This window comes from Aythya marila, assembly GCF_965140915.1.
Source record: "Aythya marila genome assembly, chromosome: 25".
NCBI lineage: Eukaryota > Metazoa > Chordata > Aves > Anseriformes > Anatidae > Aythya > Aythya marila.
This window is the reverse complement of record NC_139066.1, coordinates 5,144,625-5,166,183: the sequence shown is the minus strand read 5'-3', so window position 1 is coordinate 5,166,183 and position 21,559 is coordinate 5,144,625. Positions and strand designations below refer to the sequence as shown.

General features: G+C 52.0%; 1 protein-coding gene across 1 annotated transcript; it reads left to right on the top strand.

Moving 5' to 3' along the window:
- Positions 1-646: 646 nt before the first annotated feature.
- On the top strand, positions 647-9,365 carry LOC309887516 (G protein-activated inward rectifier potassium channel 1-like). Its single transcript, XM_082779282.1, has 3 exons — positions 647-1,638; positions 7,119-7,335; positions 7,666-9,365. The coding sequence occupies exons 1-3, from the start codon at positions 988-990 to the stop codon at positions 8,142-8,144; spliced, it is 1,347 nt and encodes a 448-aa protein (XP_082635408.1). The 5' UTR covers positions 647-987; the 3' UTR covers positions 8,145-9,365.
- The last annotated feature ends 12,194 nt before the right edge of the window (positions 9,366-21,559 follow it).

The following is a 21,559-nucleotide window of genomic DNA, read 5'->3' as shown; positions in this document are numbered from 1 at the left end:
ACATCCAAAATTAAACTTTGGGCAGACGGATAGTTTATTCAGTTCTCAGTCTAGAACTGAAGCAACACACCATCACCCGTTGTTACAGACTGTTTTCTAAAAATGTCATTAACTGCAGGCCACTACTTTGTAATGAAGATGATTTGCTGAAAATCAGGTGTTGAAATGAGTGACCTGAATAATAATACTGTTCTTATATAACTGAGAATTAAATTCAAATACTGATTATGTTTCAGAAAGAAACATTACAAATATTAATATGGCAGGCACAAAAGTCACTAGCCTAGCCCTATGCAGAGCTTCTAATGCAAGTAATAATTACCATTGCTGATTTCAGACCTTTTCTGTCCATTAATAAAAAAACAAGAGCTGCATTAAAATCACTTAAGCTTCTAGGGAGCTGTCTTTCAAGCAGCTTCTCTGCTAGTTGGACTGTAAGCATAACTCCCAGACATAATCACAGTCTAATTCTGATAGACTTGCCTGTGTTTGCTCGGAATACTTATTTTCTTTTAAATGCAGGCTGAGGATTAGCATGCTCGCATCCCTTTAAAAGCTGACCTATTTCAGGAATTCCTTTTAAAATCCCTGGCGCTGCTGGCAGCACGGCCTCTCTCGGCGGATGCCTCGCTGCCGCTCCCATCATTATTCTCACTCCGCTACCGGGGTGCTACAGTGAGCCGAGATTTGGGCAGAGCGACGAGCGAGGCGCCGGCTGCGAGCAGCTTGGACCAAACCACAGCAGCCAGCTCCTGCCCAGCCTGGGAGCGACGCTCAGCACCCCGTTGTCTACGGGCAACACCGAGCTGACCACCGGACCCCACAGGCCTCAGCGAGCCAGCCCCCGGCCACCGGCAGCGAGCTCCGCTCCGCCCCGCTGCCGCCCACCGCTCCGGCTCTCCCGCTGGCTGCGCAGCCTCGCCGGCTGGCTGCAGCTCCGTGGGGATCCCTGCACTCCCCCCGTGGCCCACCGAAGGGCTCGGCGGCATGGCTGCGGTGCGCAGGAAGTTTGGGGATGAGTACCAGGCGGTGGGCCCAGGCGGCGGCGGTGCCCGCAGAGAGCGGCAGCGCTTCGTGGACAAGAACGGGCGCTGCAACGTGCAGCACGGCAACCTGGGCGGCGAGAGCAGCCGTTACCTGTCCGACCTCTTCACCACGCTGGTGGACCTCAAGTGGCGCTGGAACCTGCTCATCTTCCTGCTGACCTACACGGTCGCCTGGCTGGTCATGGCTTCGATGTGGTGGGGCATCGCCTACCTGCGAGGGGACCTGCACCGGGCGCACGATGACACCTACAGCCCGTGCGTGGCCAACGTGTACAACTTTCCCTCCGCCTTCCTCTTCTTCATAGAGACCGAAGCCACCATCGGCTACGGGCACCGCTACATTACCGAGCGCTGCCCTGAAGGCATCGTGCTCTTCCTCTTCCAGTCGCTGCTGGGTTCCATCGTCGACGCGTTCCTCATCGGCTGCATGTTCATCAAGATGTCCCAGCCCAAGAAGCGAGCCGAGACCCTCATGTTCAGCCGCGCCGCAGTCGTCTCGCAGCGGGATGGCAAGCTCTGCCTCATGTTCCGCGTGGGCAACCTCCGCAACAGCCACATGGTTTCTGCCCAGATCCGCTGCAAGCTGATCAAGGTGAGGCTCGGCGAGGCAGCAGGAGGGCTGAGGTACCCCGGTTGTGGTGGGCGATGCTGGGAGGGCACGGCTCGAGGGCAAACACACGCAGTAAGAGCAACCCTGATGCCCTGCCCGGTTGTGCGTGGGCGAGGGGACTTGGCTGGGGTGGGACAGAGTTTCAGAAGAAACTGCGGTGATTGCCTCCAGCAGGAGCCAGGGAAGAGGCAAGCAGGTGGAGGGGAAAAGACAGTCTCACCAGAGGGGGGTTGTGAGGCTGGTGGGAAGCCAGCTTGCTCGGGAAGGATGTGTGAAGATGCAGGGAGGAATACCAAGGCATGCCCCTTCACAGGTGAATAAGGAATCAATCTCAGCATTTGCTGAGAATGAAGATCAACCTTGACCCTGTTTTTCCCATGGGGAAATTCAGGGAGCTCTAACTCGCAATTCCTTACCCCACGGGTCCTGCCAGTGGCCCTCCGGCATTGCAGAGGGTCTGTGTCATGAGCTTGAGTGGAAAAGCCCTTTAACTGTCACCAATATCCATTTAGTAGGCACTGACAGTGGTCAGTGTAATTCAGAATGCAAGAAAGGACTGGAATTCAAAGGAGATCACATCCAAAAAAAATAAAGAAAATAAAGGAGACGGTTTGGCAGCCACAGAAGTTCTCAGATACACCGGGCAAGAGTAGCATGGAAGGAAAATACTGTGTGCAGTTGTGTCAGAAATGTTCCGTATTCTGTATGGTAATCCTCTTTTTGGAACAACTGTTTGGCCATTTTAATAATCTGCAGGAACAAGCCTGATACAGGAGATGACAGGACAGTGGTAAATGTGGAGGGCTGCTTTTCCTCTGTTTTGTGCAGAATGCTTGACTTAGCTGCGAATTTGGCTTGTCACAGAATACCTCGGAGATCTGCTAAGATTCAAAAAGAGTCTGAATATGTACATGGAAACAGACTGCCCAGAATTATAGAAGAGCCATTTCTGTAGGAATCAGCAAGCCAGATAATCCATTATTTTTCCTGATCGTTAGCATTAGAAATGAGCAGAAAGCCTCTGCTAAAGTATTTATTTCTGGCCCTCATCCAAGATGGAATGCAAGCCGAGGTGGAATAGGAGCAGCGCCACAGTTGGGATTTGACAATGACAGTAATTCACTGCAAACTTCTTTTGAAATAAGACACTGAGCACGCAGCCTGGTGCTAACAGTTCAGTTGCTACACAATGCTTGGTATATATAGAAAACATGAGGGCATTCGAGAGACCTGCTTGGCTGATTCCCACAATCGCTGTTTCATAGATGAGGCAGTGGATCACTGAGGAATATTTGATTTCTTACACATTAGCATCATGCCCATGACTGCAAGCTGCTTTGCGACCTTTGGCAAAGCTGAGCTATGGACACAAGAAGGTTTGAAAGGGGATGTTTGTGTACTACCTGCACCCTCAGTCCTTACTACACGGGTTGTTTTCTAGCCTCTTCTTGGTTCCCCGGTCTCTTTTTAAATCCTCATCGGTTTGTCGAGGTGCCTCCTTCAGCTGGACACGCTGTTCCAAGCAGTTGCAGCGGCTGTTCCAGCAGCATGTGAATTCACATCAGCTGCCTTGCAGGAGCTTCCTTTGTGTGTCCTGTAAACCGATGGTGAATGTGACGTAGCTGACAAACCATTTCTCTCTAGCAAGTCCTGCCTTCCTGCGAGCTGTGCCTTCAGCTGTGCTGCGTGCAGCACTGCTGACAGCTGATCTTGCTACACTTCTGCATCCGATTAGATAGTGAGATGTTTTTCCTTGTGTCACAGTGAAACAATGTGAAGGGATATGTCTTATCATGCCTTCCCACTTGAGACAGAAGCCGTATTTTGTACTGAACATAGTGTTTCAGCGGGACCAAGGGAGCCCCACGGATTTACCTTTGCAAAGAAAGTACACCAATCGAAGTCTGCCCCAATGGCATTTACTACTAGCATTTTACACACCCTCAGATAATCAGCAGATTGCACTGGTGCCATCAAGCAGTGCTGGCTCTTTTTTGGTCCAGGGCACTGCCTAGCAATGTGGCATATTGATGGCACAGAGAGGTTTGGAGCCCTTTTTGGACTCTGTTGTGGAGAGTTAGAGAACAGTTACAAGACTACGTGTGCTTGTTTCAATAACAACTTTTCCAGAAACCTGAGTCTTTCTAATTTACACTGAGGGCTCTAAAAGAGGGGAAAAGCAAACTCTGGGGGCAAGAACCACAAAAAAGCTGGTTGGAACTAGCTGCTGAAAAAGTGCAGTTCCAGGTTCTGGCTTTTTCAGTGTCACAGCCTGTTAGTTCCCAGTGTGCCTGAGGAGCCTGGTGATAACAGCAACAAGCAGCATCCACCATATGGTGATTGATTTTTTTTTAAATTAGCCGTAATACCTATTTGTATCTTTTCTTGATGGGACTACAGATTTCACTGATAAACATGATAGTGTTGGTGTTTCACACCACAGCATTTCAGCTGGTGGTATGGGACATTTTGATTCAGAAAGCCAAGGAATGTAAAATCATCATGGACTGATTTCAGCATGTGCTAAGTAACAGTTTTAAAATTGAACTGTGAGGCACGGTAGTCAAACAGCCTGTGCAGTGTGAGTTATGACTGGCATACACCTATTCTTTGAGCTGTCCTAATTCAGTTTTGAATGAGCAGGAAGCAAACAGAACTGTAACTAAAGGTTTGCAGATGGCAGGCGATAGGCATGGCAAATAAGTCAGAAGACCAATTATACTGTGATCTCAATCACTCGATAAGCAGGGCGCATGCAGATGGGGCAAATGAGATGCTTTTTAAAATCAAAGAATCATTCAGGTTAGAAATGGACCTCAGGAGGTCTCCAGTCCTGCTCAAAGCAGGGTGAGCTAGACAGTCAGACCGGGCTGCTCAGGGCTTTATCCAGTCTCATTTTGGAATCATGTAAGAAAGAGACTGCACAGCCTTACTGGGCAAACTCTTCCACTGCTTAACTGTCCAAACAGTGGAGGAGTTTTTCTTAAATTAAATCTGAACTTCACGTTTATACTTATGCCTGCTCTCTCTCATGCTCCCGCTGTGCAGTGCTGTGAAGAGCCTGGCTCCATCTTATTAATTACATTCCTCTTCAGTTTTGGAAGGTTGCTATTAGATTTCCCTCGAAGCCATCTCTTCTTTGGCCTGAAAAAGCCCAACCTTATTGTAATAGTATATTATTATAATAATATAACTGCATCATGTCTAGTTAAAGAAGGATGTGCATAAACAGGGTTTAGAAAAGTACCAAGAATGAATGAAGGACAGGAGCGAAGAGTAAGAGGGCATAAAATGTTTGGCCAGACACAAAAACAGACTAAAGGATGATGTGATGCAAATCTGCCTTGTAATAAGAAATAAAACAAAAATCCAGTGGCAGAAAACTACAGGAGAAAATATTGCTGACTGTTTACAGCCCTGTGCCCTCTTCTGTGCTCCTCTGAAAAAAATAAAAATATAAAAAAAAAAAAAAAATGATGGCTATTAAACTATTTTGTTTAGGTTCATTTCATTTCATTTAACAAATAAGTTTATTTTGAAAATTCTCCATGCCCTGCATAAATCAGTCATGTGTGTAGATGCCGAATACCTCAAGCACAACCTTTTGCTTTCTCCCAGATCTGTAACCTCTAATCCTTGCTGGATTTGTTTACTGTTGAGTGAATTTGATCAAAAACTATTCCCCAGAGAAAAAACGGTTTCTAGATGAAACAGGTCTTAACTCATCCAGGCAGTGATTTTTGCAAACACACACGTCTTTGGCTAGGGAATTGTATTCGATAAAACTTTGGAAGAACTGGAGGTTTAGACGTGGGTTCACAGAGTTCATGCTGAGCCTCGTTACCTTCGAGCAAAGATCATCCATCGCCAGCTGATCTGTGCACCTGCTGAACAGTAGCCAGGCAACAAAAGCCGCGGCGAAGTCTGCAGCTCGGTTCTGCTGGCTCCCTCAGGGAAAGAGGAGGGCTATTTCTGCAGTAGTTTGATTACACTTTGCGTACCACAGAACATCATGACTGCTAAATAGTAGTGAATTTGATCCCTATTACTTTCTATTGCTTTCCTTTACCTCTCAGAGCACTAATAATCCTCAAGAACATTTTTACAAGCAAGCAGCCGACATTTTCCCTGTCCTCATCGCTAGTGGAGAAACCATTTCTTGTCTAAGGGAGAACTTGGTTATTTAGATGGGAAGATTTTTTTTTTTCCTGAGCATAAAAGCAGACACATAGCACATAAATGAAATAAAGCATTGTATTTAGTAAGGAGCAGCACTCCAGCAGCTACCTAACTGGTTATGTAATGGCAGGAAACGCCAGGCAGGCAGATATTTAGCATTTTTAAGATGCAAGTGAAGCAGAGAGATGATCTGAAAGTATGGCAGTTGCTTAGAGGTTGGTTTTTTTTTTTTTAATTTTTTTTTTTTTTAAAGACAGAAACTTTCATTGAGGAAAACCAATCCAATCTAAGTCAACAGCAAAACTGCTGGCTTCAGCTTGTCCCCTGTGACTAATGGATGGAGTTTCCAAGCAATGCAACCAATACATTTGTCAGTACTAATGCAACACAGCTAGAACTATTTAGTAACTATGTCATCAGCTATCATTTATCATCAATAATAAGCTTCTCAAAGAGTTATGTGCTTTCTAACCAAGCAATAAGCAGACAGGAATTTAAATGGGATTTTCAATAGGCTCTGCAAAGCATCAGTTTTACCCGGCAATTTCCACCAGAGACCTTCAAGGCAATCAGCTGAGGATCTGCCTGGTCGACTGCAGTACGCCTTCAGTTACACTTTGAATACCAGGAAAATCGTAGGGAGCTAGGAAAGAAAAAGCTAACCTATCAGTATTTTATAATGGACCTGGGAAATTATACAAACACAGCACTCAGCTTAATAATGACCATAAGAAATACTGAACAGTAGGTGGTACATACCAATTAGGAAGTGATGATAGCATTGCTAACAGTGATTCGGATGATTTTGTGGAACTGTGATGCACCAGACATGCTCTACTATTACTGTGCTGCTTACCTTAAAGTCCTTTGAGTCCTGAGAACATCACAGTTCCTGCAAACCAAAATGAGTAACATAAAAGTAATGCAATGGGAATTCAGACAATGGATTAAAATATGCCTGGCTCGTCGATTGTGTTCTCACTAATCACAACTTTTGCTGCATAGCAAGTATCTGTTATCAGGCATGTAGTACCTGATGTTTTTGTCAGGGATTTGTAAAATACGTATATGTCATAATCCAGTTTGAGATCTGGTGGAATGATGAGAAATGTCAGAGTTAGTCATACACATTAGCTTCGTAGGCTTTAGCATTACTTGTATCTCTGTATGATGACCTGATACAGGGATAACAATGTCACGAAAGAGGCAGGTTTAAATTTCATTGCATTGCTTCTTGCGTTTTGCTTCACACAGTGTTTACTGAACTGTTTTTTCATCTTTAGTCCCGACAGACACCGGAGGGGGAATTTCTGCCACTAGACCAGTGTGAACTGGATGTTGGATTTGGAACTGGAGCTGACCAGCTGTTTTTAGTTTCCCCATTAACCATCTGTCATGAAATTAACTCAAAGAGCCCCTTTTTCTGTCTCTCACAAAGATCACTAAGAAGTGAGCAATTTGAAATAGTTGTCATCCTTGAAGGAATCGTTGAGACTACCGGTAAGCTTTAGAGTAAGACGCATGCTCTAATTTTCAGTCTTTGTCTTCAGTCCTGGTATTTTGAGCGAGGCCGTTGTCAATCCTTGCAGGCTCCTGCATGCTCCAGAACATCCTGCCATAGGTTACTGACATTCCCTGGCTACAGAAGACCTCCCTTTGCCATTACTGGTGCCCAAAATGGCCAATACAGCCAAGAAGAGATGCACCCTGCCACTCTTTGAGTATGGCATATAGAGGAGTACAACACCCTTATGTGATTCCTGTATTAAGGACCATTGCTGGTCTGCGTGCTCGTGTTACAATGCCATGCTCTTGTCTCTGTTTCCACAGGAATGACATGTCAAGCTAGAACCTCGTATACAGAAGATGAAGTTCTTTGGGGTCACAGATTCCTGCCAGTAATGTCCCTGGAAGATGGCTTTTTCCGTGTCGATTATTCTCAGTTTCATGCTACATTTGAAGTCCCCACTCCTCCTTACAGTGTTAAAGAGCAAGAAGAAAACCTCTCTCTGTCATCTTCTTTGAACAGTCCTATTGATAACAACAAGACCAGAAGAGAAAAGGTTTGTTCACTTGACTGCATTGACATTGCAGGAGAGAAAAACAAGCTCCCTTTTAAACTTCAGAAGATCAGCTCGAGAAAGGAAGACCTTCCGAGAAGAGCCCTGAGAATGAGTTCCAGTAACACGGGGAAGACTTGCAGTACCGGAGATCTCTTGAATATTCAAGAAATGAGTCCCATCTCCAATGGTGAAGATGGTGATGAGAGGATACAGCTGAAAGCCTTAAAAATGAATGCTGAGGCTTAGACTCAGTCTAACAGCGATCTCAAGTTCCAGAAGAAGCTTCCAACTACACGTGTTCTAGAGATGAAATGGGAAGATTATTTGCCTGCCAATCTTTGCAAAATGAACTCTGATCACCTCTCTTAAGAGCAGAATCAACATGAGTCATTGTTCATAAACTACATGCAAGACTGCTGACCTGAAAGAGTTTTCTTACAGTAATGAAATAATTTGGTTTTGCTACATTCAGGAAGAATGATCCTTTTTGTATAATTGTTCTGTACACATCTAATTTAGGTAGCATAATAGGAATTTGAGGGGCAGTAAGGTTAGACTGTTGTGCCAAAGAGGTCACTGCCCTAATGTCATTTATCAGCATGCTCGTTGCAAATCCACATCGTCTTCCATATTTATAGATGCTTTTTCACGAAGCAAGGACCTTATCCTTATTGCAGAGTAATATATTCAGAGATCAAGGCAAAAAAGGTGTAAAACCAGCTAAAACAGAATCTTGTGCTGGTCAGATCTTGGACTGTTCCTGCTGTAACAGCTGAACACAGGAAGAATCTGTGATGCTACTCAGTTGTAGTCCAGTTCCCTGCATTATCCTGTTGGAAGGCTGCCCTCCTGTAAGCCGAGAGGCACGCATCCTTCTTTCTCAGTGTTTGTGGCATGCCAGCTCCCTGCCCACAGCCTCCTTCACTGTCACGCAGGTAAAGGAGGCGGTTTGCAACAGCCCTTTGTGTCATTGGTCTTGCACAAGCTCTCATAAATGTCAGGATGATTTATTCTGTCCAAAATTAGACCCCACTGTTTGATTGCATGGATTACAAGTTGGATATTAATGGCTGTATCACCACTCACTGTGAAAGGAACACAAGGTGAGTAGCTCAGAGGTCAATACCTCAAGTTAGCGGTATGTTTCATACCTCAACTCCCTGAGTTGTTAGTTTGGAGACTCCTTGTAAGTAGATGAAAACAAAACACTAATTAAACTTTCAGCCATTACAGGAATAGACAATACCATGCACACACCTCAGAGTTTCACCAACAGTAAGGGTCTTTGATGTGGCTCGTTCTCTTTTGTTATGTTTGCCTTCCCTACTCGTGTATGATTCTCAATCATTTTGTGGATTTGAAATTTATAATATGCAATTTATTGCAAGGTAGAACTCTGCAATAATAGTAAATTAATATTAAATAAATATATTAAGATAGTGAAACAAAAGACATCACAGGTCTGTAACATGTTAAGTGCGTGGTCAAGAGAGTCATTCTCAAAGTGCTTTTGCTAATCATGGTAATTCCAATAGTTGAATATTTTCGATTATCCACAAAATATATGATGAAATGACCAAAAAGATGTCAGCGAAGATTTACACAACAGCTTTTGGTATTCACTATTTCTTTAAAGTGACATACAGCATTTTCTAGGTGACTGTCCCAAATAAGAGGGAAAAACACTCTTCTGGCTTTAAAACAAATCTTGCATAATGGCAACCATTTGCCTTACTGGATGTCACAAAACGGTGAGAACTAGAATTTGATTTTCTTAAATTTCCACCAGAATAATCACAATTCTCTCCAGATATCCTGCTGCCTGTCTTAACCCGTGAAAGCGATCAGCTTTCTTCCAGCGGGTCGTGAGCGAGCACAACCACACCTTGTTTTGTATGACACGACATTCTGCAGCTATGGGGCACTTACCACTCACAGAACCCTCCGTGACAGAACCACCCAATTCTGCCCTGGCTACACGGACAGAATTTGATCAAATTAGGGGGGGAATCCTGCAGTCCCAGCAATGGCAACGTGTACTGTGTGACTGAGGCAGAGGAAAAGGAGATGAAGACGCATGTAGCTTGGATAAATCACTACTGACTCTTTTTAATCTCCTGCCCATGTTCACACTGATACATTGCACAGGTCAGGGTTTGCTTGGTGTGGTTTTTTTTGCCCCCAACACCAACTCGAGCGCTATACACACGCCGAAATCTGCTTCTGTACACTAAATGCACTACTCTGGCGTACTCAGACCCCCAGCAATGACTCTGCACGGCCAGAACTGGCATAAAACGGCCCTTAGGTGCTGCCACTTCCCACAGACGGCGACAAAATCGTTTTGCCAGCGGCTCTCGGCCCCCGTGAGCCTGGGGAGGCTTCAGGCGGGCGCCGCCTGCCCCCTGCTGCCCGCCGCAGGCCGAGGCAGGCGGCGGCCCCGCCGCCCGAGGCCCACTGCGCATGCTCGGGGCGCACCGCAGCATGCCGGGAAATGTAGTACGTGGGGAAGAGGGGGGTGCCGTGCGCCTTGCTGGGCCGCGCGGCACGCTGGGATATGTAGGCTGGCGAGGGGCTTGCTGTCGGCCATGTTGGGCCGCGTGGCACGCTGGGATGTGTAGTTTCGGGCCGCCATGCTGCGCCCCTTTGCATGCTGGGAATTGTAGTTTTTTATTACTGTTGATTATTATATTTATTATTTTTTTTTCCTCCTGTGGGGACAGCGCCCCTGCTGTCCTCAGGGGTTCCCTACTGTGGTGGGAAAAGGGGCTGGCCCATACCCAGCAAGGGGTCCAAGTCCCCCAAAATGGCCAAGGCACCCCAAAATGGCCCCACATCCCCAACACCGCCATCTCTGGGCACATGCACACAGCCTGCAAGAGAGCCAGGGACACATTTTTTGTCCTTTGCAGAACAAAGTTCCCTTTGCATTACCAAGACAGGGACACTGAGGCCTCGTAGGCCCATTCCCAGGTGTGGCGGTTTGAGGGGTGCCCTGCAAAATGAATGCCAGTAAGGGGAAGGATGAACTGGAGGCGCTCGGTGGTGGCCACATTGCTCCCTGGGTGGATCCCTCACCAACTGCCTCGGCCTCCCCAGAGGATCACTTTGCCCCAGGAGGCTTCTTATCTTGCTGCATCTAATCCAATAACAACATCCTAATTGGTGACAAAGATGGGGCTATAAACACCAAGAGATTTCTACCCCTACAATGAGGGGTTCACGCAGGGCACAAGTCAATCATCGTGCTCAGGATTTATGGACATGGTGACCAGGGATTTGCATCCCCCTGACCAGGATGGCCCCACACTTCACATTTCACAACTACCATGACGGGAGCATTCACTGCTGCAGTTTCCCTTTCCCTTGCCATGCAGCATGAGTGTTTCCCATTAACGCAGAGAGGGAAGATAGCTCGTGGAAATGGTGTTTTGGTGGTCAAGGGCCAGATCCAGCCCCAAGCACTGCTGAGCTCAGACCGCCACACCGCAAATCACTGGAGCGATGCTGTTTTATCAGCCAGCAATGATAATCCTCAAGGTCCTCCCCAAGCCTTAAAATCACAGTGGGGCCATCCAAAACCCACTTGGGGATCCACAAGATCCCATGGGGTGGACCCCGGCCTCCTGGGGAGCTCAGCAGTCTCCTCTCCCTGCAGCCACAGTCTTGGAGCCAGTGATACCCAGAGGGGCGAAGGCTTGGCAGCACGGCCCCTTTCCACCAGGGCAAAACCAGAGGAAAATGGGCCCTTTGTATAGAAAATTGCCTGAGGGTGATTCAGACAGAGCTGACACCAGCGGCACCAACTGACACACTGCTTTGTGGCATGGGGGACACAGCTCATCTCCCACAGTCAAAGCAGAACCCTCCAATCCAGCCTCAAAATGAGGAAATTTGGGGGGGGGTGAGGTTCAAATTCCCTTGTTGACCTGGCTGGGGAAAAGGAATCACACTGCTGAAGCTGGCACGGAGGCTCTGTATTCAGGAAGGTTGAAGCTACATGGTCACCCATGTCTTTTTAGGCTGCAATCCCCAGCTCGGCTGCACTGCCAGTAGCCACCAACTAGCCCAGGGCAACTCAGAGGGAAAATCCACAGGCATTGCAAAAAAAAAAAAAAAAAAAAAAAAAAAAAAAAAAAAAACAGCCTGACGTGGCTGATAAAAAAACACACCCAATGTCATCAGCCCTGAGCCACCAGCAGCGCAAGGCAGGATCTGATAGCCATCGCAACACACAACAGCTGCGTTAAGCCCCCCCGGACCCTCCTGCTGGCTGACAGAAAAGCAGCCAGAAGCGTTTGACACCTCCATGTGCCCCAGGGGTCGATGTGAACAAGGCCACGGAGGTTCACCCTGCAGCAGCACGGAGCTTGAGCCCGCTAACAGGCAGCAAAGGCAACGTCTGCCTTTCCCGAGGCTGCGAGCTGCGACCCTCATTGAGTCTTCAGCGCTGCTGCAGCCGTCTGCCGTGTTTTGGGGGGGACATTCCTCCTCAGGGCAAACCCTCAGCAGGCTAAAACACCAGCCTGGCCTTCAAGAAATGGCTCATTGTCCTCAGGCCCAGTGGCCTGGGCCGGGCGGCCCTCGCCAGCCCTGGCCGCCGCGGCGAGGCTGGGGAACAAAAAGCCTCCTCTTGTGCAGCCTCCAAAGCTGGGCCAGCTCTGCCCTGAGCGCTCCCAGAAAAAAATTTGCGGCATGAGATCTGCAAACACCGGAGAATTCGAGCGCTTCTCGGCCGGTGACCCCCAGGGATGTGCAATTCTGGTGCAAGGCTTCGAAGGCAGGTGGCAGAGGCTGCCACAGGTCCTGCCTGAGCCTTGCAGTTGGAAACCATTGAGCAGAGAGCATTTGTACACAAAAATATTATATATTAAAAAAAAAAAAACTCCCCTTGTATTGTTTTTAATGAATAATGTGCTCCCTAAACCACCTCTGTTTCCACAGATGAGTTTTTTTTTTTTTTTTTTTTGCTTCATGCCTCCAAATGAGAGAATGGCTTGCAGCAGAAATTAGATTTTTCCGCCCTAAAATGTGGTTTTGGTTTGCACACAACAGGACAGGGCTCAAGCTGCTACCGCATTCCCGCCTGCCCGGACCCGCGCCTGAGCAGATCTGAGCCCCATGCAGGGGCACATAACCCAGTTAATCTCAATGAGCATTTAAATCAAATTAGTTAAACTACATTAAACCCCTGTGAGGACACGGTTCAGAGTGGAAACGGCCTTAATGTGATTTCAGCTGACTTCCCTGCCACAATTTGCAAGTCAGAGAAATCGAGTTAAAGGCTGTTTTCATTCTGAACTCTGTCCACACAGGGCCTTAATGCAGTTTAATTAATCTGCTTTAAAATTGAGCCTGTCTTTCATTCGGACAACTTTACCTGACTCACCCTGGGGAAACAAAGCCCCCCCAGGGCTGGCGCAGCCGCGCTGAGAAGCGTTGGCCCATGGGCAGGGTCGGAGGCTGGAAAATCCTGGAGGGTTTGGAGAAAACAGATTATCCCTAATCCCAGAGGGGGCTGCTTTGGGGTGAAGCCACCCGTGCTGGGCCTCCCAGAGCCCGGCAGGGCCGCGGGCACTGGGGCCAGGCTGGCTCTGCTGGCCTGGCTGCTGCTCCCCGATGCTTATCGCCGCTTAACAAAGTTTTCTCCTCGCTGGCAGAGAGCAGGCAGCTGAAACCAGCCGCATTAATCCCCCGCTTCGCTCCCAGAGAGGCCGTGGTGGCTGGGAATTGCCGGCCGGCAGCCTGAGGAGGCTGGGGCTGGGAAGAGCTCGGCACCCCGAACCCCAAAACTTTAATCACTCCATATCCTCCAGCTGCTCCCCGACCCCTTCCTCATCCCTCTACTCATTTTACGGCCACTTAACAGAGTAAAAGGAGGAAAAGGACAGAGGCAGCCACCTGCTAGGATCAATCCCACCCACAGACCCCTTTTATTTAGGGGTTTCTCACGTGCACAAACCTCTGCCCCACACGTTTCAGGGTCCCTTGAGGTCCCTGACACCAAAACACGGGGGCTCAGAGTGATCCTGAGCCTCCAGCACAGGGATTTGGGCTCCCCAGCAGCCCAGGGCAGTTCTCTCCGCTCCTCACTTCCCCTTTTCCCTGCAAAGGTAAAACGCCGGCTCCATAAAGGAGCTCCAATTAAAAGGGAGTTAATGACTTAATGAATCATAACAAAATCTGCTTGCATTAGCATTGAACCACTGACCCTTTCTCGTTGCGGCTACCAGCTTTTTAATTGGATGCGTTTTTATTTCCTTCCCGGCGATTTGGCTGCTGCCTGAGCCTGCCCGGGGAGCAAAGGGGGCTCTGGAGGTGGGGGACGACAGGACAAGCCCACCCTGGAAGGCAGCCCCCCAGCACCCAGCCTGCTCCAGCACGGACCTGAAGCCTCGGCCCCTCTCCAGCCTCAGTTCCTTTATCCCCTGCTGATAAGGATCGGCAGCACCGCAGGAAACAAAGCCCTTTGTGATGCTCAGAGCCTCGCAAAACCCCAAAATGAGCTCCCCCAGGCCCCCTCCAGCACACCGCCCACCTTAGAGCCCCAGCAGAGCAGCCACGAGATCTGGACAGGGCTGGACTCTCCTCCTCGTCAGCTCATTAACTGCTCATTAATTCCTTATCACATGCTGAGGAGCAGCTGGGGAGGGGGGTTCCTCTCGCCAAAGCCTGGCACAACCGTGCCCCCCCCCGCGGATGCTCATGCTTTGAGCTGCAGGAGCGTCCTCTGCCGAGGTTCCTCATCCTCTTCTCACCCCGCTGGCTTTTTTTGGGGGGGTCCCGCAGACCCCAGCCCGCGGTGGGCTCTGCCTGCTCTTTCCCCCCTCCCTTTTTTGACACTTCCCCCGTTCAGCTGGGGCTCCCCCGAGGCTGCACCCACCCGAAAGGCAGCACCCGCCGCGGGCGATCGATGGCTGTGCCGCTGCCGTTCATGTTATATTTATTGCCAGCTGCACTCAGCCCAGCTCCCTATCTCGGAGGGGCTCTAAAAGCATTTCCATCTGAGCCCAAACGTTGCAGGAAGGGCTGGAAGGAGCCAGCCTGCGCTGGCAAGGGTGGGAAAAGGCTTGGTGGAGGCTGGGGGAAAGCCCTAGGACCCTTTTTTAGGTTGGTGGGAGCTGCTTTGCTGGGGAGGCGCAGGGTTTCTTGTGCTGTTACCTGAATTGTGCTGGAAGGGAAGGAGCAGTCCCCAGCTCATTTAAAGCAAAAATAAAAGAAGAAAATTTCCATTTGGGCGGGACGCGGCCGGGCTTTGGTGAGGGTCTCTGACACTGGGGTGTTCTCGGGGGGGGAAATGACCCCTCCCTGGGAAGCGCTGGCTCATTGTGCACAGCCTGGAGCAACGCGGGGAGATGCTCTCGCTCCAACCTGGTGCTTCTGGACCGGGACCACCTCGTCCCACCAGCCCCATCTCCATCCCCAGCCCAAATGAGGATGGGCTGGGCTCAGCACACCCTGCGCCGGGACAAATCCTGCCCTCTCCCGCTGCATCCATCCCCTCGGACCATAGCCCCTAAGTCTCACCTTGCCGCCAGCAGCTGCCCCCCCAGCTATGCCCCACGGCCCTGGGAGCAGGTCCCATCCAGTGGGGGGGAGGCCACGAAGCCCCCATCCCGCTGCAAACAGCCGGGCGAAGCAGCTCAGCCCCGCCGGCCGGGCGGCTGTTTCCAGGGGAACTGCGAGGGGGGTCAGGGAGAGGTCTGGGCTGTTTTAGTCTTCCTGTAATACCCTTAATTGCTCATTTATTTAGTGCAATTAGTCCCAGGTGCTTGCTCTTGTCTGCGTGACCCCGACGGATGCTTCCCCAGCCCTGCTGGGCTATTCCGAGCTGCCGCATCGATCGGCTCCCGGGGCCGCGGCGATGTTTGCGTGTGGCTTCTCCCCCCTTCCCTGGCGCTGTCCCCCATCCCTGCCGGTGGCATTTCATCCCCGGTGTCCCTCTGTGCCCGCACGAGAGGGACAAGGCAGGGGGTGCAGCGCTGGAAACCCCCCCAATGTTACGCCCAGCACATCCGTGGCTTACGGAGCCCGTTAAAACCAGCCTTGGGGACAGCCACCCGGCCCCGTGTCCCCCCGGGGGAAGGGGTCCCAGGCACAGCACCCCCCTCCCCAGGGGACTGATCCGTGCCGGGCGATGGGGGCGAGCGAAGAACCGGCCACGAAGGGCAGCCAGGAGGTGACGGGCACAAGGGCAGTCCCTGTCGCTGGACAGAGCAGCTCCCTGAAAAAAAAATAAAATAATAAAAAATAAAATAAGATAAAACCTCCCTCCCCCTTTCCTCCCCCCTTTGCAGAAGGCAGAAACGCTCTCGGGGGCTCGCGGAGCGCCGGAGGAAACAATCCGGGGCTTTGTGGAAGCTCGGGCTGCCGTGAAAAGCGACGGCCCCAAAATGCTGGCTGGGGTCAGGCAGCTCGGGGCTCCCTTTGTCCTGCGGGCACAGCCCGGCCCTGGCTGGTGGCGGGTGCCTGGGGGGGGGGGGAGAAACCGCAGGGCCCCTTCACCCAGCGCCCCCCTCCCCGGGAAATGCAGCGATAGGACCCTGAGTCACCGCCCGGACCCCAAAAGGCAGCGAGGCCCCGTGCTGGCAGCGTGACCCACATCGAGGGGGGGGTTGTGACCCTTCTGGGGGACCCCCGGCAGCTCCTGGGGTTCGCCGTGCCAGTGGCCAGCACGGCAACGTGCAGCAGAGGGCATTTTGGGGGTGTTTTTGAGGATATTTTGAGGCTGAGACTCCCCGGTGCTGCAAACCCCGAAAGTTTCAGCCTCCCCCTCAGCTTTTGCTCCTGGCTCTCGGCACGACCGGCCCCAACCCCGGCCCCACAGCTCAGCCCGGCTGAGCCAAGGGGAGAATTTCGGCAGCTGCCGTGGGGCTGCGAGGGGCCACGGGAGCTCTGGCTCAGCACCGTCGCCTGCAGCCCTCCCTTTTAACTCCTCGAGCTTCTGAAAGGGCCGGGGCTTTCTCTGCCAAATGCATTTCCATCGGTCCCCGGGTATTACTCCCCCCGTGGCTCAATCCCAGCATCTTCATTCCCTGGCATCGCTGAACCGCCGGGACCTCTCCGAGATGAAACCTTTCTGCTGCCTCTTCCTCCCTACACCCAAATCTCAACGCGCCGTAATTGTCTGCCGATTGATCCCCCAAATTCCCCGCTGACACGCATTAGGTTTAATTCGCGGATACCGGCGAAGAGGCAGCTCGGGGGCTGCGCGAATCCAGCTTTAACTCGTCTGCACTCAGCCAGATCACAGAGCAGCAAGCGAAAGATGCTGAGAAAGCCAATTATGAGCATTTTTATCCCTGCCTCCTGCGAGCCGGTCGGCTGAGCCGTCTAAAAGGCTCTTTGTCTGCCGGGGCCGGGCGCTGTGGGGCTGGGGGGACATCCGCTGGGCAGCCCCCGGCTCCGTCCTGCGCTGCCAGCCCCACGGCAAAATTCAGGTCCTCGAGACCCCCGCAGCCCTGGGGATCCAGCCCTGGGGGGGGGGGCTCCGGAGAGGGCGACCCCCCCTTATCACCCTTCAGCATGCTCATCTGTGGGCTAACTCCTTGCTGCCCCCCCAGATCTGGCTGCGCAGAGGGAGGACACATCCTGCCCTGTCCCCAGCCTTTGCTTTGCCCCAGGCAGAGCTGAAAATCATCAGAATTGCCCGTTCTGCAGCAAAACGTGCCCCAGGCAAGGTGGGGGTGCCCCTGCACCCCCCAGCCCTGCCCCACACGGCCCCTCAGCAGCTGCTCTGGGGGAGCCTCAGCAGCAGCGAGCGGCAATAATGAGTCCGAGCATGAAACGGAGATGAAAAAACACTTTGGCTAATGGCTGCGCATGGAGGAGGCTTTGAAGTTTATTGGAGCCAGACTTTCCAGGGCTGAATGGGTCCCAGGGGATGGAGCAAAGGGAGCCGGAGCCCTCTGGGGGCCTCAAAAGAGCTCAGGTCCGTCAGCTCCTCCAGAGACAGGGGCTGGAGACCACGTCCCCGCTGGAATCAGAGCTCAGGACCACGACGAGGGGAGGCTGCGACATTAGGGACACGCTCGGGATGCGCTGCTTGAATGCTCCGGCACCGGGACCCCCGGCTTGTGGGGGGGGGGCTCAGCTGATGTACAGCGCCCAGCAGAGGCATTTTGGGGTGCAGCTCCCCAGGGAGGCTCCAGAAGCAGCTCACACACCCAGAGACCAAATAAATAAATAAATAAATAAATAAAATAAAAATCCTCAGCCACGAAGGAGAGCAGGAGCCAGGGGCGCAGGGGAGCCAGCCGCGGCTGGGGTTTATTACGCAGCGATTAGCCCAGCCCGGGGCTCTGCGTTAGGGCCAGAGCTCGGTTTTCCAATTGTTGCTAATTGAGCAATCTGCCGGGCTAATGGCAGAGCAAATGAGAGGGGCTGGGGGGCGCGAAGCCCTTCGCATGTGGTCCCGGGGCTGAGAGGAGCCTCGGCGGGCAGGGAGCAGAGCCTGGGCTCCGTTTGCAAAAGAAGCAGAAGAGGGGAAAGCATCTTTTCACCGCTCGGCTGAAGGGTTAATTCTCCAGGAAGGTGCTCGGGATGGGTGGCAGGACAGGGAGGAGCAGAAACGCCCTCCCCGAGCACCTTGCGCCAAAGGCAGGATGCGGTCACAGCCGTCCAGCACCAGGCACCGCCCCTGCGGCCGAGGGGAAATCCTTAAATCATTTAATTCAATTAAGCCTCGTGGCCTCTGCCGCTTAAACAGACTGATCGCTGGGACCTCTGCTCTCCCCCTGTCCCAAAGCTGAGCCTTCTTTTCGAGTCTTTTCCCAGGTCTGGGGGGAAGGAGGCTGAACCCCGCTCCACAGGGGTCCATAAAAAAATAAAGGGGTGGCACTGAACGGCCAGAGCCCCGGGGGCCGCATCCTGCCAGGAGGGTCAGGCACCGCGGGGATGCTCCGGGTGAGTTTTCTGGGTACCAAAGTGCTCTCCAAAACTCGAAGGTGCCCCTCTTCTCTCCGCGCTCGCAGGCTGGAGAACGGCAGCAGGATTTAAGGGGAGTTTTTACAGCCCCACCGAGCGAGCGCTGCCTTCCCTGCTGGAGCCGGGAGGGCTGCAAAGCACCGGGGGGAGGCACGGCTGCGGGGGTTCGGCTGCCAAAATTCAGGTGTGCAGACGAAAATTCAGTCGCCACCCCGCCGGGAGCAAAGGTGGGTCCCCAGCGCCTGGACAGCGGCACTGAGCCGAGCCTCGGCCCTGGCCCCGAGCAGCTTTGGGACGGCCGCACCTCCTCGCGTGGGATTTTAGGCAAGGAGAGGCTGAGGCTGAGCGCTCCCCGCTGAAATCCCCTCTGGTTTGTGGGAGCAGACGTGCCGTAAAAGCAGCGCGATGCTCGCGGCCGCCTGCCCCGGCGCCTTTACGCAGACATTAAAAAGCTTTAAACACGAGCTGCTAAGTAAATAATAAAAGCCGAAAAAGGCTGGAGGGATTTTTTTTATTTTTTTTTCCCTAATAGAAGCTGCTCCCCCCACTCCCGACGTCCCCCATGCAAACCTCCCCGGTGGGGGGCTACAGCCCTGGGTAGGGGCTCGGAAGTCTGCGCTGCAGCAGCGTTGCTCCCTAGGGGCTTTGAGTGGAGGTTTTACGAGTGTTAATAAATATTGAGATTGTAGCTGTTCCAAACGCCGCTTGCCAGAAGGCTGGGCAGGGATTGGGGCTGCAGGAGGGGGATATTTGGGGTCCTGGTTGTAGCGGTTCGGCAGCAGCACCACTTGCATGGTGGGGTTGCCTCTTGCACGCTGCCCCTGTCCCAGAGCTCGGTGAGATGAAAGAAGGCAGAGGGGATGATCGGGATGAACTGGGGCTCCCCATACAGGGCTTGGCCAAGGTTGGGGTCACAGGGGGCTTTGTGCAAGCTGTCCCCATTGCCTGGCCCCATAGGGGACCCCACAACCTTCCTACAGCTCATCCCAGAGAAACATCTCCCTGCTGCAGGCAGCTGCCAGGGCGGAGATGCTCTTTCCAGAACACGGAGCAAAGCTGCTGCTTTTCCCCAAATCCCTGCCAGGCCTTAACATCTCTGAGAAACTCCACTGGGAGCAGATTGCCCCAAACCCACCCCGCTCTGCAACACTACCCGGGGAACGGGGGTTAATCCACCATGGCAGAGAGGCCCTTCCTAGTGCCTGCGTGGTGGGGCCAGCTCCGGTTACTTTGGGGATGCGTTAACGCGAGCTTTTTCCCAAGGTTTTCCATTTTATGGCAGCTTTGCTGCCCTCGGAGCCACCCTTGTGAATGTGGAAGGGGTGAGAATCGCTCCCTGTGTGACACCAGGGGATGGAGCAGGCTGGAGAAGGTTTGGGCCCAAGGGCTTGTGCCAAAGCTTTGTAGAGATGGAAATAGCGCCCAGATTCCTTTTTTTAAAAATAAAAATAAAGCAAGAGGCGGAAAAATAACAGCAGGCAGGGTGGCTTGGTTTGATTTTCATATCCTTTGGAGGTGCTGAAAACACGATTTCCATGGGAGGCTCTGGGAGGGCATTAGCAGAGCTCGGTGCTGAGCCACGTAGTTCATCTCCAGCACCTTGCTCCAGCCTCCCCTCCCAAAATGTTGGGTGCCATCAGGGTGCTATCAGCCACCCCCTGTGGGCACAGCACCTCCAGCCTCGAGCAGAGCCAGCCAGCACCCTCAAAGCCCGCCTGGGTGCCCGAGCACGATGTGGGGCTCCAGGGCAGTGCAGCAGACGGATCAATCGCTGCCTCCAGCTCCTCCGTCTGCGCCCTCCGGCCTCGGTGCTGCTTCCCACAATTAATGCAGCCTCTGGAGCTGACCTGGCCAGCACAGGCTGCCATCGTCTGGTTCACATCTCCCTGGGGCTGCTGTCTCCAGCAGGGCACAGAGCGGGATGCTGGATAGGGATTGGGATGCTGGATGGGGATTGGGATGCAGGTGCCAAAGGGCAGCTCCTGCCCCAGCCCCGTGTCCAACTTCTCTCCGACCACACCAGAGATGGGGCAGGCATGGAAGGTGCTGCTCACCCCCAGAACTACTCCACCACCCCAAGCCTGGACGTCCCAAGAAAACCTGCTGCGAGCAGAGGATGCAGGATGGTAAACCACAAGGCAGCCTTTGACATGGGGGAGCCTGCACAAAGGATCATTAAAAGCTTTCCAAAAGCTGCCCTGTTAAATTACGGCATCAGACAGAAGAGGAAGCGAGGGCTATTTCAGAAATCTGGAACAGGGAGTAGCTGCTGAGTTTGGGGTAAGTTGTTTATGCAGCATAATCAAGCCAAGTGCTCAAGCTGATGAGAAAGGACGTGACAGTGGATCATGTTCCCATCCTCAGCAAAGACCTCCAGCAAAAACAAACTGAAATCTCCAAATTTAAGCAGTTGGGCAGAGGACAACGTTTCCTATTTTTCAAGCGATCCCGCACCTCTCAGAAATAAATGGGTGAAAAAAAAGCTGATTTCCAGGGGAGCTCCCCGTTAGCCCGTGAGCAGCAGGAGCTGCTCAGCCTTGGGGTCCTGGCTGCAAGGGGGGAAAATCTTGGGATCTTTCTTGGCAGCCACAGCAAGAAGAACATTTCCTTTGCTCCAGAGAGGCAGAAGCCATCCCTTGGATGAGCCCAGGCTCGGCTTCGGGGCTGCAACATGCAGCCGTGCTGGAGCACACGCAAAGAAAGGAGCAGGATGCTCCTTAATCAGCTTTCCTGCA

Excerpts from the sequence above, each read along its gene's own strand:
- LOC309887516 (XM_082779282.1), top strand. The coding sequence starts at position 988 with ATGGCTGCGGTGCGCAGGAAGTTTGGGGATGAGTACCAGGCGGTGGGC. Across the intron at positions 1,639-7,118 it reads TCCGCTGCAAGCTGATCAAG|TCCCGACAGACACCGGAGGG; the intron begins GTGAGGCTCGGC and ends TTTCATCTTTAG. Across the intron at positions 7,336-7,665 it reads AGGAATCGTTGAGACTACCG|GAATGACATGTCAAGCTAGA; the intron begins GTAAGCTTTAGA and ends CTGTTTCCACAG.